Source organism: Hyperolius riggenbachi, chromosome 3 (assembly GCF_040937935.1).
Source record: "Hyperolius riggenbachi isolate aHypRig1 chromosome 3, aHypRig1.pri, whole genome shotgun sequence".
NCBI classification, from domain to species: Eukaryota; Metazoa; Chordata; class Amphibia; order Anura; family Hyperoliidae; genus Hyperolius; species Hyperolius riggenbachi.
In genome coordinates this window covers 377,658,851-377,671,502 of record NC_090648.1, presented here as the reverse complement: position 1 = coordinate 377,671,502, position 12,652 = coordinate 377,658,851, and the positions used below count along the sequence as shown (strand labels likewise).

Below are 12,652 nucleotides of genomic sequence, written 5' to 3'. Positions count from 1 at the left end.
TGTCATCAAAATTTGCAGATGCTTATACCCCTGAACAGTCATTTTGAGACATTTGGTTTCCAGACTACTCACGGTTTTGGGCCCGTAAAATGCTAGGGCGGTATAGGAACCCCACAAGTGACCCCATTTTAGTAAAAAGACACCCCAAGGTATTCTGTTAGGTGTATGACGAGTTCATAGAAGATTTTATTTTTTGTCAAAAGTTAGCGGAAATTGATTTTTAATGTTTTTTTTTCACAAAGTGTCATTTTTCACTAACTTGTGACAAAAAATAAAATGTTCTATGAACTCGCCATACACCTAAACGGAATACCTTGGGGTGTCTTCTAAAATGGGGTCACTTGTGGGGTTCCTATACTGCCCTGGCATTTAGGGGCCCTAAACCGTGAGGAGTAGTCTAGAAAACAAATGCCTCAAAATGACCTGTGAATAGGATGCAAAAAAGTGTCACACATGTGGTATCGCCGTACTCAGGAGAAGTAGTATAATGTGTTTTGGGGTGTATTTTTACATATACCCATGCTGGGTGCGAGAAATCTCTCTGTAAATGGACAATTGTGTGTAAAAAAAAAAAAAAAAAAAAAAATCTAACAATTGTCATATACAGAGATATTTCTCCCACCCAGCATGGGTATGTGTAAAAATACACCCCAAAACACATTATACTACTTCTCCTGAGTAACGGTACCACATGTGTGGCACTTTTTTTCCACCCTAAATACGCTAAGGGGCCCAAAGTCCAATGAGTACCTTTAGGGTTTCACGGGTCATTTTGCGACATTTGGTTTCAAGACTACTCCTCATGGTTTAGGGCCCCTAAAATGCCAGGGCAGTATAGGAACCCCACAAATGACCCCATTCTAGAAAGAAGACACCCAAAGGTATTCCGTTAGGAGTATGGTGAGTTCATAGAAGATTTTATTTTTTGTCACAAGTTAGCGGAAAATGACACTTTGTGAAAAATCAATTTCCGCTAACTTGTGACAAAAAATAAAATCTATGAACTCACCATACTCCTAACGGAATACCTTGGGGTGTTCTTTCTAAAATGGGGTCATTAGTGGGGTTCCTATACTGCCCTGGCCTTTTAGGGGCCCTAAACCGTGAGGAGTAGTCTTGAATCAAAAATGACCTGTGAAATCCTAAAGGTACTCAGTGGACTTTGGGCCCCTTAGCGCAGTTAGGGTGCAAAAAAGTGCCACACATGTGGCATCGTCGTACTCAGGAGAAGTAGTATAATGTGTTTTGGGGTGTATTTTTACACATACCCACGCTGAGTGGGAGAAATATCGCTGTAAATGGACAATTGTGTGTAAAAAAAAAAAAATCAAACAATTGTCATTTACAGAGATATTTCTCCCACCCAGCATGGGTATGTGTAAAAATACACCTCAAAACACATTATACTACTTCTCCTGAGTACGGCAATACCACATGTGTGGCACTTTTTTGCAGCCTAACTGCGCTAAGAAGCCCAAAGTCCACTGAGCACCTTTAGGCTTTACAGGGGTGCTTACAAATTAGCACCCCCCAAAATGCGAGGACAGTAAACACACCCCACAAATGACCCCATTTTGGAAAGTAGACAGTTCAAGGTATTCAGGGAGAGGCATGGTGAGTCCGTGGCAGATTTCATTTTTTTTTTTGTCACAAGTTCGCAGAAATGGAAACTTTTTTTTTTTCTTCTTGGCACAAACTCATTTTCCGCTACCTTGTGACAAAAAAATAATATCTTCTATGAACTCACTATGCCTCTGAGTGAATAATTTGGGATGTCTTCTTTCCAAAATGGGGTCATTTGGGGGGTATTTATACTATCCTGGAATTCTAACCCCTCATGAAACATGAAAAGTGGTCAGAAAAGTCAGAGATGCTTAAAAATAGGAAAATTCACTTTTTGCACCATAGTTTGTAAACGCTATAACTTTTACCCAAACCAATAAATATAGGCTAAATGTTTTTTTGTTTTTTTTTTATCAAAAACAAGTTTGTCCACATTTTTTGTGCTGCATGTATACAGAAATTTTACTTTATTTGAAAAATGCCAGCACAGAAAGTTAAAAAAAATATTTTTGACCAAATTCATGTCTTTTTTGATGAATATAATAAAAAGTAAAAAATCGCAGCAGCAATCAAATAGCACCAAAAGAAAGCTTTATTAGTGACAAGAAAAGGAGCCAAAATTCATTTAGGTGGTAGGTTGTATGAGCGAGCAATAAACCGTGAAAACTGCAGTGGTCTGAATGGAAAAACAGGGTCTGGTCCTTAAGGGGGGTAAAGCCTCAAGTCCTCAAGTGGTTAATGCGTTTGCGGTTCGCGTATACAAAACACATATGTGTTTTTATATTTCCATATATGCAAATCACTAGGAAGACAACTGGAAGCAGAAATACATCAAACATTTTTTTTGGGGGGAAAAAGCATAAAAAAAACGCATGGAAAACGCATACCTTTGCGCTCCCAAAGACTTTCATTATGTGCGTTTTTGATGCATTTTTGCATAACATGCAACAAAACCAGAGTTTGTGAAAACGCACGCATATATGCGTTTTTTCCTGCGGCCCATAGACTTCCATTAGCGGCAAAAAAAATGCAGTGTCTTCCACAACGCTAGCGTTTCTGCTATGTGCGCACCTAGCCTGAGTTAATTCATGAAGCTGCCCCCTCGCACAGTCTGCGAGGGAAGAATGGCAGAAAATAAAAATGTGGCCCTGCAGCGCACATAAGTGTACCAGAGCGGTCAATGTGAACAGAATTTTAATTACTCAGGTCTTCCTCCAGGCCTATAAGCACGGATGCGTTCCTCGCCGTCCTCCGTTTATCGGCGATCAGCCCCGGTATCTGGCACAGATATGTCAGCCAGGGTCTTCTGCACATGCACAAAAGACCCTGGCTGAAGTAACTGAGCCAGACTGGAGCCCGATACCGGGGCTGTTTGCAGACGAACTGAGGTGAGTACCGGAGTAGAAGGATGGCGAGGGACGCATCCATACTTATGGGTCTAGAAGAAGCTCCGGGTAAGTGTCATATCTTTTTACATTGACTGCTTTGGTCCCCCACCCCCCCATCAGCTTTACAAGGTGTATACAGACAGGAGTGGAAGAAGGCAATACTTCAGTGGAAAACATCTGCAATTAAAAGAGGTTTGAAAGCTTTCCTTGCACTTAAGGACACCTGCGGCTATGATTGCTAGCCAATTCCCAGCAGAGTTGATCCAGGGATTTATTTTTTTTTTAAAGATTCTGTATTTATAAGAGAATTTTTATACAACAAGAAGAAATACAACATAATACAGTGCAACAGTCAACTCCACCATTCGCTATCCAAAGATAAAATGACATGGTGCAGCCGATAGCAACCAGAGCCATCAGCATAAGTAATATCATAGAAACGTAGGCAGCGAAATGTGAGTGTCGAACTTTTTGTGCGCAAAATTTCCCATAAGTGTAGTATATAGCTTATTTTATGACATTCAATACTACACGTGTCTGCCCCCACGTGTGTTCCAGCCCATAAGCTTCCCTCTTCCCAAAGGGGGAATTTGGAAGGTAAGTGGAAGTGGATGTCCTGGGGCCCGGAGGGATCAATCACCCAGGACACCCGGTCCGCCCATTTGAGATGTGTCCCATGTTAGGCCGGCGCACATGGTTATTACAACTTAGGGGGTCATAAATATTCACACTGAAAGATAAAAGGGGGAATGAGATAGATAAGGTATCACACATAGAGGTGCGAAGTAGGAAGAGAGAGAGAGTAGTGAAGAGTAAGAAAGGAAAAGAGTTCAGATTGTTGGGCACCAGGTGGGGGGGGGAAAGGCGAAAACCGCCCTTCTCAACAATTGAGTCTAAATCCAGAAGAGAGACGTTCATGTAACGCCAGGGGAGAGCCAATGCCAAGGAGTCGATGTGTCAACCCATTAGCTCCCTATAGGAATCAGACTCCTCAAACTCCGACCAGGGAGCCCACGTCCTGCTATATTGTTCATCCCTATTATGTATAGATTGGGTGATATTTTCCATCTGTCGGATATGTTTTATCTCCTGAAGCCACTCAGTAACTGTGGGAGGTTGGGTTCCCTTCCAGTGACGGGCAATTGTTATTCTGGCTGCATTGATAAGGTGCTTTGAAAGGGATTTTTTATATTTCCCTAGGCGTCTTGGCGTATTGTGGAGTAAATAATATGTTGGGTCATCCGTGGCGGTCACTCCCGTAATCTCGGACATAAGTTCCCTGACTGTGTTCCAATATGGGGACAGCAGGGGACACTCCCAGAAAATATGCAAAAAGGTGCCCCTATGTGTCAGGCACCTCCAGCATACATCTGCTGATCCTGGGAACATTTTGGCAAGTCTAGCAGGGGTGTAGTACCACTGCGTCAAGAACTTATATCCTGATTCTTGGATGATCCAGGGATTTTATCTGACTGCCACCTGGAGTCGGGAAGGATTTTTTTTACCCTTAATTGACCGTGCCTTGTAATGGGTTTTTTGCCGTCCCCTGGATCAAATTTAATAAGTGAGGGCGCAGGAGAGAAAGGCACCTAGTGTTTACTTTTTTTATTTACTTGATTTTTTTTTATTTTTTTTTGTTTTAATTATTATTTTCAACCAAACTATAACTATCTTCTAGACCTTGAAACAGGTATTCAGCCCAGCCCTTTGCAACCATACGCTGTTTATATTTGTCATCCTGACTTCTATAGGAATGTTGTGTTTACTTAAATGTATTTAGGTTTTAACGCGTAAAACAGATTACTCTGTCTCCATCTATTACGATCATGCTGTCTGTTACCTTTTGCTGGAAAGCTCCATAGCTGGGGTGCTTTGACAGCCGCTTAGACGTGAAATGCCCCCGCTCATTGTGCACCTTTGTCTCCTGCAGAGGACAGAAGAAGAGTCACCAGTGAAAGGCCTGTCCTGGAAAGAAACATTCTGATCACCCAGTGCAAACACCTCACCTTCTGAGAGATCATATTGCAGATCTCAGGCAGGAATTCTTCACTCAGAATCTTATGCAGGTGGCGCTCTTTCAGAGAGACTTTGTCCTGAAAGCTTTCGGTCAGCTCCCTCCATTCCTGCTCCGTCTGGCAGAGAAGCAGCCAGGATCCCTCCCCCGGGGAGCTGGCTGAGGAAACAGATTATGGAAGACAGTGAAAGACAAAGGGAAAAAAAAAAAAAAAAAGTTATGGCAATCTCAGTGATGTTCAGGTACCACCCACAGAACTATAAGCAGGATATAAAGCCCTGGTTCAGTAACAAATACCAGCTTACACTCTAATCTCATAACCACAGTTACAATCACCCATTTGCTTGCAGGCCATTTAACCTATTTTTGGATCAAACTTCTGAACCTGGAGGAAAACCCACATATGAGGAGAACAAGTTCTCCATGTTGACATTAATCCCTTATGGCAACTGAACCAAGGAGCCAAGCTCTGCCAAGACGAGAGCAGTAACTGATCAGTCACCATGTTGCCCAATTTCAGCTGCAGCAATGAATAAAAGCACACCCAAACTTAGAGACATGGAGGCTGACATATCTAAATCTATTTCCTTAATGCAAATTGCCTGGCTGCCCTGCTGTTTCTCTGACTGTAATACTTTAGCTATAGAGCCTGAGCAAGCATGTCGATCAGGTGTTTCTGAATGGCGTTTGAGTGGATTAACCACATGCTTGTTTCAGGTGTGCGATTCTGACACTGCCACCAAAGGGAACAACAGAATGCCTGGCAATATGCATTGTTTGAAAGGAAATAATTATGTCAGTCCCCGTATCTCTCTCACTTTAGGTGTCCTTAAAAGTTTCTGTGCACTTTGAAATGGTATTCCTCACAGACCACACCCCAGCAAACATACCAATATAAAAGTAAACAAAAGGGGCACAAGCTGACTGAGGTCTCTTACCGTTTCTGGATGCTTCCAACTCTGCAGAGGACACCTGGGCTTTCTCACTGTGGGAAACAATCACAGGGTCATTAAAAAAAAATTCCCATTTTCAAGACTGAACTATAGTGAGCAAAAATTCTATTCAAACTTCAGGCTTTTTCCAGGGCACAGATTGATTACTAAGTAAAATTAGGATGACTCTCTAAAGTGTGCATGCTTCATTGACAAAAAACGCCTCCATTTACACCTAATGCATTGGTATGCGTTGAGTTTTTTTCTCCACATGCAGTGCAGTGTAAAAAAAGCTTTCAGTTAAAAACGCATACAGTGGGAACTATGCCATAGAAAAACATGTACATTACTTTGAAAATCAGTCGTCCTTTCGGTTATAACAGAGCAACTGATTGTAAAAGGACCCTAACTGAGCACTTTATTAGGAACACTGTAATAATTCTGGATAGGGGCCATCCTTTGTCCTCCAAAAAAGTGACCGTTACTCCTTTGCAGCATGGATTCCTTGAAGATTCAGCTCCATGATGACACAATAGAAACTCAGTTTCTGCAGAGCTGTCAGCTGCACATTCATGCTATGAATCACCTTTTTTTTTTGTTTTTTTGCAACGTTTTTTAATTTGAAAAACATAACAGTACATCAAATTAATAGCAATTGTAATTCTAACATTGCCTAAGGGTCCGTTTCCATTACATGCGGTCTAATACAGCTAGCCGCATCACACCGCAGGTGTCCTGAAACCAACGCACGGCAATGGAGCATTTTCCATTGCGTGCAGGTTATGCGGAGCGATCCCCTTCGGGTTCTGCTGTCCCCCCCTTAAAAAAAAGCGCCAGGTTAGCGACAATCTGTTTGTTGCTAGCCTATTTACCTGCGCCTGTCATTCATCACCGATCGACCACGTCCTGTATTGCACAGCTCCCCGCCAGTGTCCTTTCCCTCCCCGCCTCCGTAAGCTCCCTCCAATCGTTAGCTAAGCCCGACACACACACAAAATCTACTTACCTGGGGCTTTCTCCAGCCCCTGGCAACTTGTGTCCCTCGCCGCAGCTCTGCTCCCAGACAGTGGCCTGGGGTCACATCGGTTGCAGCAGCCAACCTGGCGAGGTTGGCGGCCTCTGCGCCGGAGCTTCGGCGAGGGTCACATAAGCTGCCATGGTCTGGAGGAAGCCCCAGGTAAGTAGATCTGAGTTTTTTTAAAAACACCGGATGATTCTATTAAAGGATGGTAAATTAGCATGTGATGCAATTTCATGAACCCTCAGCAAGGTGTTTATTCAATAGATGCAGCCTGTCCTGGCTTTTTTAAAAAAAGTTCTAGCTGTGAGTGCTGCACGTGGCTGCTATGTCACAAACTAATTTAATAACCTTTCAGTGGCTTTACTACATTCTGAGAAGCCCCAGGCATGGGCTGCAAACTTTCACCACCTTAAAAGATATTCTATCTATACAAACAGTTTTCTCCCCAGGTTCTTTTAGCCGGTTATTCCACCCGGCTAACTTTAGTGAGCACCCGACTCATCAGCTCACCTTCCAATCCTCCTCTTATGCTGTAAGCAGAGTTGCACCAGCCCTGTATTCCCTCCTTGCTCCCCACCTGGCTACTTTTTCATGCCAATCGGCTGGAAACATTTCTGGGGAGAACACTGTGTATATAGATAGATCAATCTTCCAAATTTGCTTGATCACTTATCCCCCCCCCCCAACCTTATTGATGAAATGAACCCCCGTAATTTCTATACTCCCTTATTTGGCATGCTTTACTGCACTGTGATCGGAATCTACCCACCATGCCATTGCCTGCTCCAGCAGCTTCTTTTTCTTAGGGGGTCGTCCCCTCTTCCTGACGGGCTTCTCGGGTGCAGCCGCTGCTCTGAAACAGGAAAAGACAGGGCATAAGCATAATTGTTAAAGTGCAGCTTTACACCTGGACAAAACTTTGATCAACTTCTCCTCCCTCCACAATGCAATCTTGCTTTTCTGATGTTGGGCTCTATGCACAAAACTGCTCATAAATTACTTCTTAAATGACACCCAATTGATAAAAAAATAACCTTTCAGCACATTTACAAGCATTACAAACATATACAATTAAAATAAGTTGTTCCTAATTAACTTCACTTAAATATAATTAAGGTAAGAAAAGTAATATTAAAGATCTTTGGGAGCTCAAAAAAGTAACAGATAAGAGGAAAACAGGTGAATAAACTGAATCATGCCCATTATAGGAGTTCTTTTTCTATAGGTTCAGCCCTGCCCTTCTTTAACAGCAGATGAGCTTCATACACAGGTTTCCCATTGCTTATAATATAACTGGTGAAAGTATCATCACACACAGAGGCAGAACAGTATTGTTTCTATTTACTAGACATTTTTCCAGTTATTAGACATGATGTTCATTACGTTTGAAAAACCTCAGATTGCTGTTGGAGTGTTTTCTCTCCTTTGAGTTTCCGCCTGTTCTCTGTAGGTCACATTGCAAAACACAATTGCTAAGCACTGATTTTTGAAGGAATGTGTGCTTTTCCACATCTATTCAAGCTAAATCGCTCTGAAAAACTACATGCAGCAAGATTTAAATTTTTACTAAATCGTAACGCTGCTCTTTGCAAGAGCATCTTAATTCATGCGCCCCCCCCCCCCCCAGGCCTTAGAAAAGATCAGCCCAGAGGGATGCACTGCTAACTTCACTTCTGAGTCTCATCTCTCCTCTACACAATTCTCTCTCTCTCTCTCTCTCCCTCTCTCATGTACTGTGGTTTATAAAAGCCAGTTGGCTGCATTCTTCCTATATTTTCCTATAAGCTCAGTTAGTTTAGAGGAGTAGAGGGGAGAGCGTACCTTACAACACTAATTTTCTGTTTTCTGCCACGAATGTGCTATTTTCAGTTGTAGACTCTGGGAAACTGTTTATACACTTGCGCCTAAAACCATATTGCCTTTGCCTTAGAAATTACAGCATGCATCTATAAACCTTACTCTTCCAAAGCTCGTTGCCATTTTTCCCAAGATGGCTCCTCCTTGTACAGTCGGGTACCATAAAAATACCAGTACAGGTTGCCCTGTGAGTCTTCTCCGAGGGGCTCCACACGCAGGCTGTCCCCATCCAGACCCTGTGACACACGCAGAGCAAGACATGAAAATACAATGGGATACTATTAATAAAACTTAATTCTATTAGACAAAAAGTGAAATGCACAATGCAATGATCTGCAAGATTTCAGTATCCTGAATGCTGTTTGGATGTTACAGATTTCTGCACCTTATTGGCTATAGCAGAGAAACAAAGTTCCCTTCACTACACAACTGCTTTTTTAATGAATCCAACATGTACACAGCAAAACACAAGTTTTGCACAGCTATGACCATTACCTTGAGTAATTCAAAGACATCATCAGCATCCAGTCTGTAGTCACAGAGCCGATGCAGAATCTCCACTCTTGTGCGCAGAGGAAGTTGGTGGAAACTGGCACCTTTTAGGGGGTTTGGCTTGCCCTCCTCAAGCTCCCAGCGGTAGCTGATGATGTCTTCCAGGTAGACGTGGAAGGTCTGGGCCCTGAGCAAGAGAAAACTACAGTCATGGGCTAATATCAAAGTAGAGAAGATGTTTAACAGAAAGAGAAAGCAAAAGATACAGAGTCGCTGGCAAATGCAGGCAGGAATACAATGTGCAGATTGCAGCTCCTAGAATATGCACTGGTTAGCAACACACTCCATAATCCACAACAGAAAAAGTAGACAAGGCACCAATCCTTACTTCAGTTTTCCTTTAACGTGGTGATACACAGGTTGATACTCCTGGCAGATTGCTTTGGCTGAATGTGTCAGTGCACAGTAGATAACCACAATCACTCTTGCTATGGATTTTGAACATTTTATTGATTGCTTGCGATGTGCCATAGCAGACATTATGCAAGGCTCGCATTTTTTTATTCAATGCATAGGATACTAAATTTCCATTCACCGACAATGAACAGAATTTTTTTTTTTAAATTTAAAGTACCTGGCTAGCTGTCTCTCCTAGCTCCCTTTCTTTTAGAAAAGACTGGACAGGAATAAGCCCCGACTCCCGATTAGCCCATCTTCATAATTAGGAAGGGCAGCACGGTGGCGTAGTGGTTAGCTCTCTCGCCTTGCAGCGCTGGGTCCCTGGTTCGAATCCCAGCCAGGGCACTATCTGCAAAGAGTTTGTATGTGCTCTCCGTGTCTGCGTGGGTTTCCTCTGGGCACTCCAGTTTCCTCCCACATTCCAAAAACATACAGATAAGTTAATTGGCTCCCCCTAAAAATTGGCCCTAGACTACATAATATAGACATATGGCAATGGTAGGGATTAGATTGTGAGCTCCTTTGAGGGACAGTTAGTGACAAGACAATATCCATCCATCTATCCATCCATACTAGTCTCTCTCTGTCTGCACAGATCACCTTACACTGTCCACCCTCTACTTGAGCTGTTGAAAGGTCAGCACTACAACTATAGGCAGCAGAGGGAGGAAGTGGGTGGGATGGCCAAGCGTTCATCAGTGAAAAGTTCTTACTAGCTGGGAAAATCTAATTTGTCAGCACCATGCTTTCTGGATGGATCTCTGGGATACATGATAGAGTAAGGTCATAACCCCCGATTAATGGCATGGCATTGGTCTGAAAAACAGTGAAGGGAGATTCTTCCTGACAATTGGAAAGATTGCATTGGTGTATCAGAACTCTTCCCCTGTGTAAGAAGGAAATCTATTGCAGTGATTTTTCTTTCATCAAATAGCTTTCATTCTGGTCACAAAAATGTCATGTTCAGCAGACGGTCAATTTTCCCTGAAAATTGCCTAAACAGTACTGGCTGGTTTTGGTTCAGTCAAACAACTGTCTGAGAATCCCTCCCAATAGGAAGGAGTTACTGACAATAAAAATTGTGGTGCCAATAATGGAACATTTTTTTGCAGCAGATGGCTGACCGTTCAAAATACTGTGACTACATAAGAACACCATGACAGAGCACAATGGAGTCATCGGGAAAAAGAAACAATGTTCACAGGTGTGGGGGTAAAGGTCTGACTCTCTTCATAAAGTTACAATTCTGTTGCATTCTTGGAGGAATTGCACTCACGTTATGTCACTGCGCTGGTAGCAGCCCTGCAGTAAAGAAGCCACAAGCTCACTAAGGAACTCCACATCACCCCGGTACAGTGCATCTTCCAATTCCTGCAAGAGGAAAACAAGAAGATTCAGAAATGAGACAATTTATGTAGCAAGATTGCACATACATAGTTTAACCATTTCAGCCCGCGGGTATTTTTCACCTTATGCATCAGATCAATTTTCACCTTCCATTTATTCACCAGTAACTTTATCACTAATTATCACAATGAATTGATCTATATCTTATAGGATTGGTCCAGGTCTCTGGAAGTCCCTTCACAATGGGAGTAGAGATCCTTCGGCCTGTAGAAAGGGGGAGAGACCGGTAGCCCAATAGTGCAGTAATGTCTGGTATTAAACGGTGGGGGATTGTGGGTATTTTATACTCACAAGGATGGGTTGCAGTCCTGCAACCACCATATAGGCATGCGGAAAAGAACCGTTCCCGCTCGGTATCCCGGAACATTCTGGAACAGGGTGGTCACTCTCATCCAGTTTGCTTTTCCACTGGTATAATGGAGATACAAGTGGGAAGTGCCAACACCCCTTTTGGGGGTGGGTAACTGGGGAGGCACCTAAGTTCTTTGCTAGTGGGGCTGAGTTATAATTACTGTACGGTATTACAGAAAGAGGTGTCTTACCTCCAAAGAAGACTCACTCGGATCTAACGTAAGGAGTCTTTATTATCAAGTGGTTAATTGTAGACAACGCGTTTCACGGGTCTCAGTCCGCTTCCTCAGGTCAGTACAAACAAGTAACCTTAAATAGAAGTCGCGTGGGGAACAGGCATCTTTTAGATCTAAAAGGCGCCCGTGCACATCAGCGGTTTGAGGTTTTTAGCACACCGCAAACATGGCTCCTGCAGCATTTTTGCTGTTTGCAGATGCATTTCTGTCTCAATGTAAAGTGTAGGAAAAGCTCAAACTGCTTTGAAAAAACGCTAGATCAGAGCGGTTTTCCAGGCGTTTTTGTGACAGAAAAAGGCTCTGAAGACTACCTATGCTAAACCTTTTGCTACTTTTGGCACAGATATTGGCCTGATGAAGCGGGCTCAGACCCGTGAAACCTGTGCTACCACTAATAAAATCTTTTGGATTACACAAAGATTTTTCATCTCTGAAGTAAGCTACCTCAATCTTTTGTTGATTTTAAACTGTTCTTAAATGCTTTTATTATACACCAGGGCGCCTTTTACCTAAAAAGTGTTTTTATCGTAACAACCAACGATTTATACAGGAAAATCATGACGATTAACAAGGTTGCCCAAACTTTCGCATCCCACTGTATATAGGAGTAGAAAACAAAAAAAACAAAAAACCCATTGTGAGTGAGCCTCAACGCTGAAATGTAAGGCTCAGGTAGATTCCACGACAAGGCCTACTGTCAGTACGTAAGATGGCAGCCTAAGCCTAGGCATAGGCTTTCTCAGACATGAAACGTCTCCATTTGGCCTTGCTGAGCCAGTATCAAACCTGAGATTTAGTTTACATCTGAAGGCCTACCTGAGCCACATAAGGCTACAGACAACCATATTAGAGCTGATGGATGTGCTAGCCCAATCACATACCTGGATCGCTTAGGGCAGGGGTTCTACTGGGTGCCGTGGCACCCTGGTGCG

General features: G+C 42.8%; 1 protein-coding gene across 3 annotated transcripts in view; it reads right to left on the bottom strand.

Annotated features, from left to right (window-relative positions):
* CECR2 (CECR2 histone acetyl-lysine reader) overlaps positions 1-12,652 on the bottom strand; it is a 136,718-nt gene that overhangs the window by 68,574 nt on the left and 55,492 nt on the right. For all 3 annotated transcript variants that reach the window (XM_068277263.1, XM_068277262.1, XM_068277261.1), the window contains exons 2-8: positions 11,003-11,097; positions 9,271-9,454; positions 8,878-9,011; positions 7,688-7,771; positions 5,904-5,950; positions 4,958-5,124; positions 4,792-4,875 (exon numbers count right to left, since the gene is read on the bottom strand). In XM_068277263.1, the coding sequence (XP_068133364.1) occupies positions 4,792-4,875; positions 4,958-5,124; positions 5,904-5,950; positions 7,688-7,771; positions 8,878-9,011; positions 9,271-9,454; positions 11,003-11,097 (795 nt within the window). The remainder of the gene's footprint in view (positions 1-4,791; positions 4,876-4,957; positions 5,125-5,903; positions 5,951-7,687; positions 7,772-8,877; positions 9,012-9,270; positions 9,455-11,002; positions 11,098-12,652) is intronic.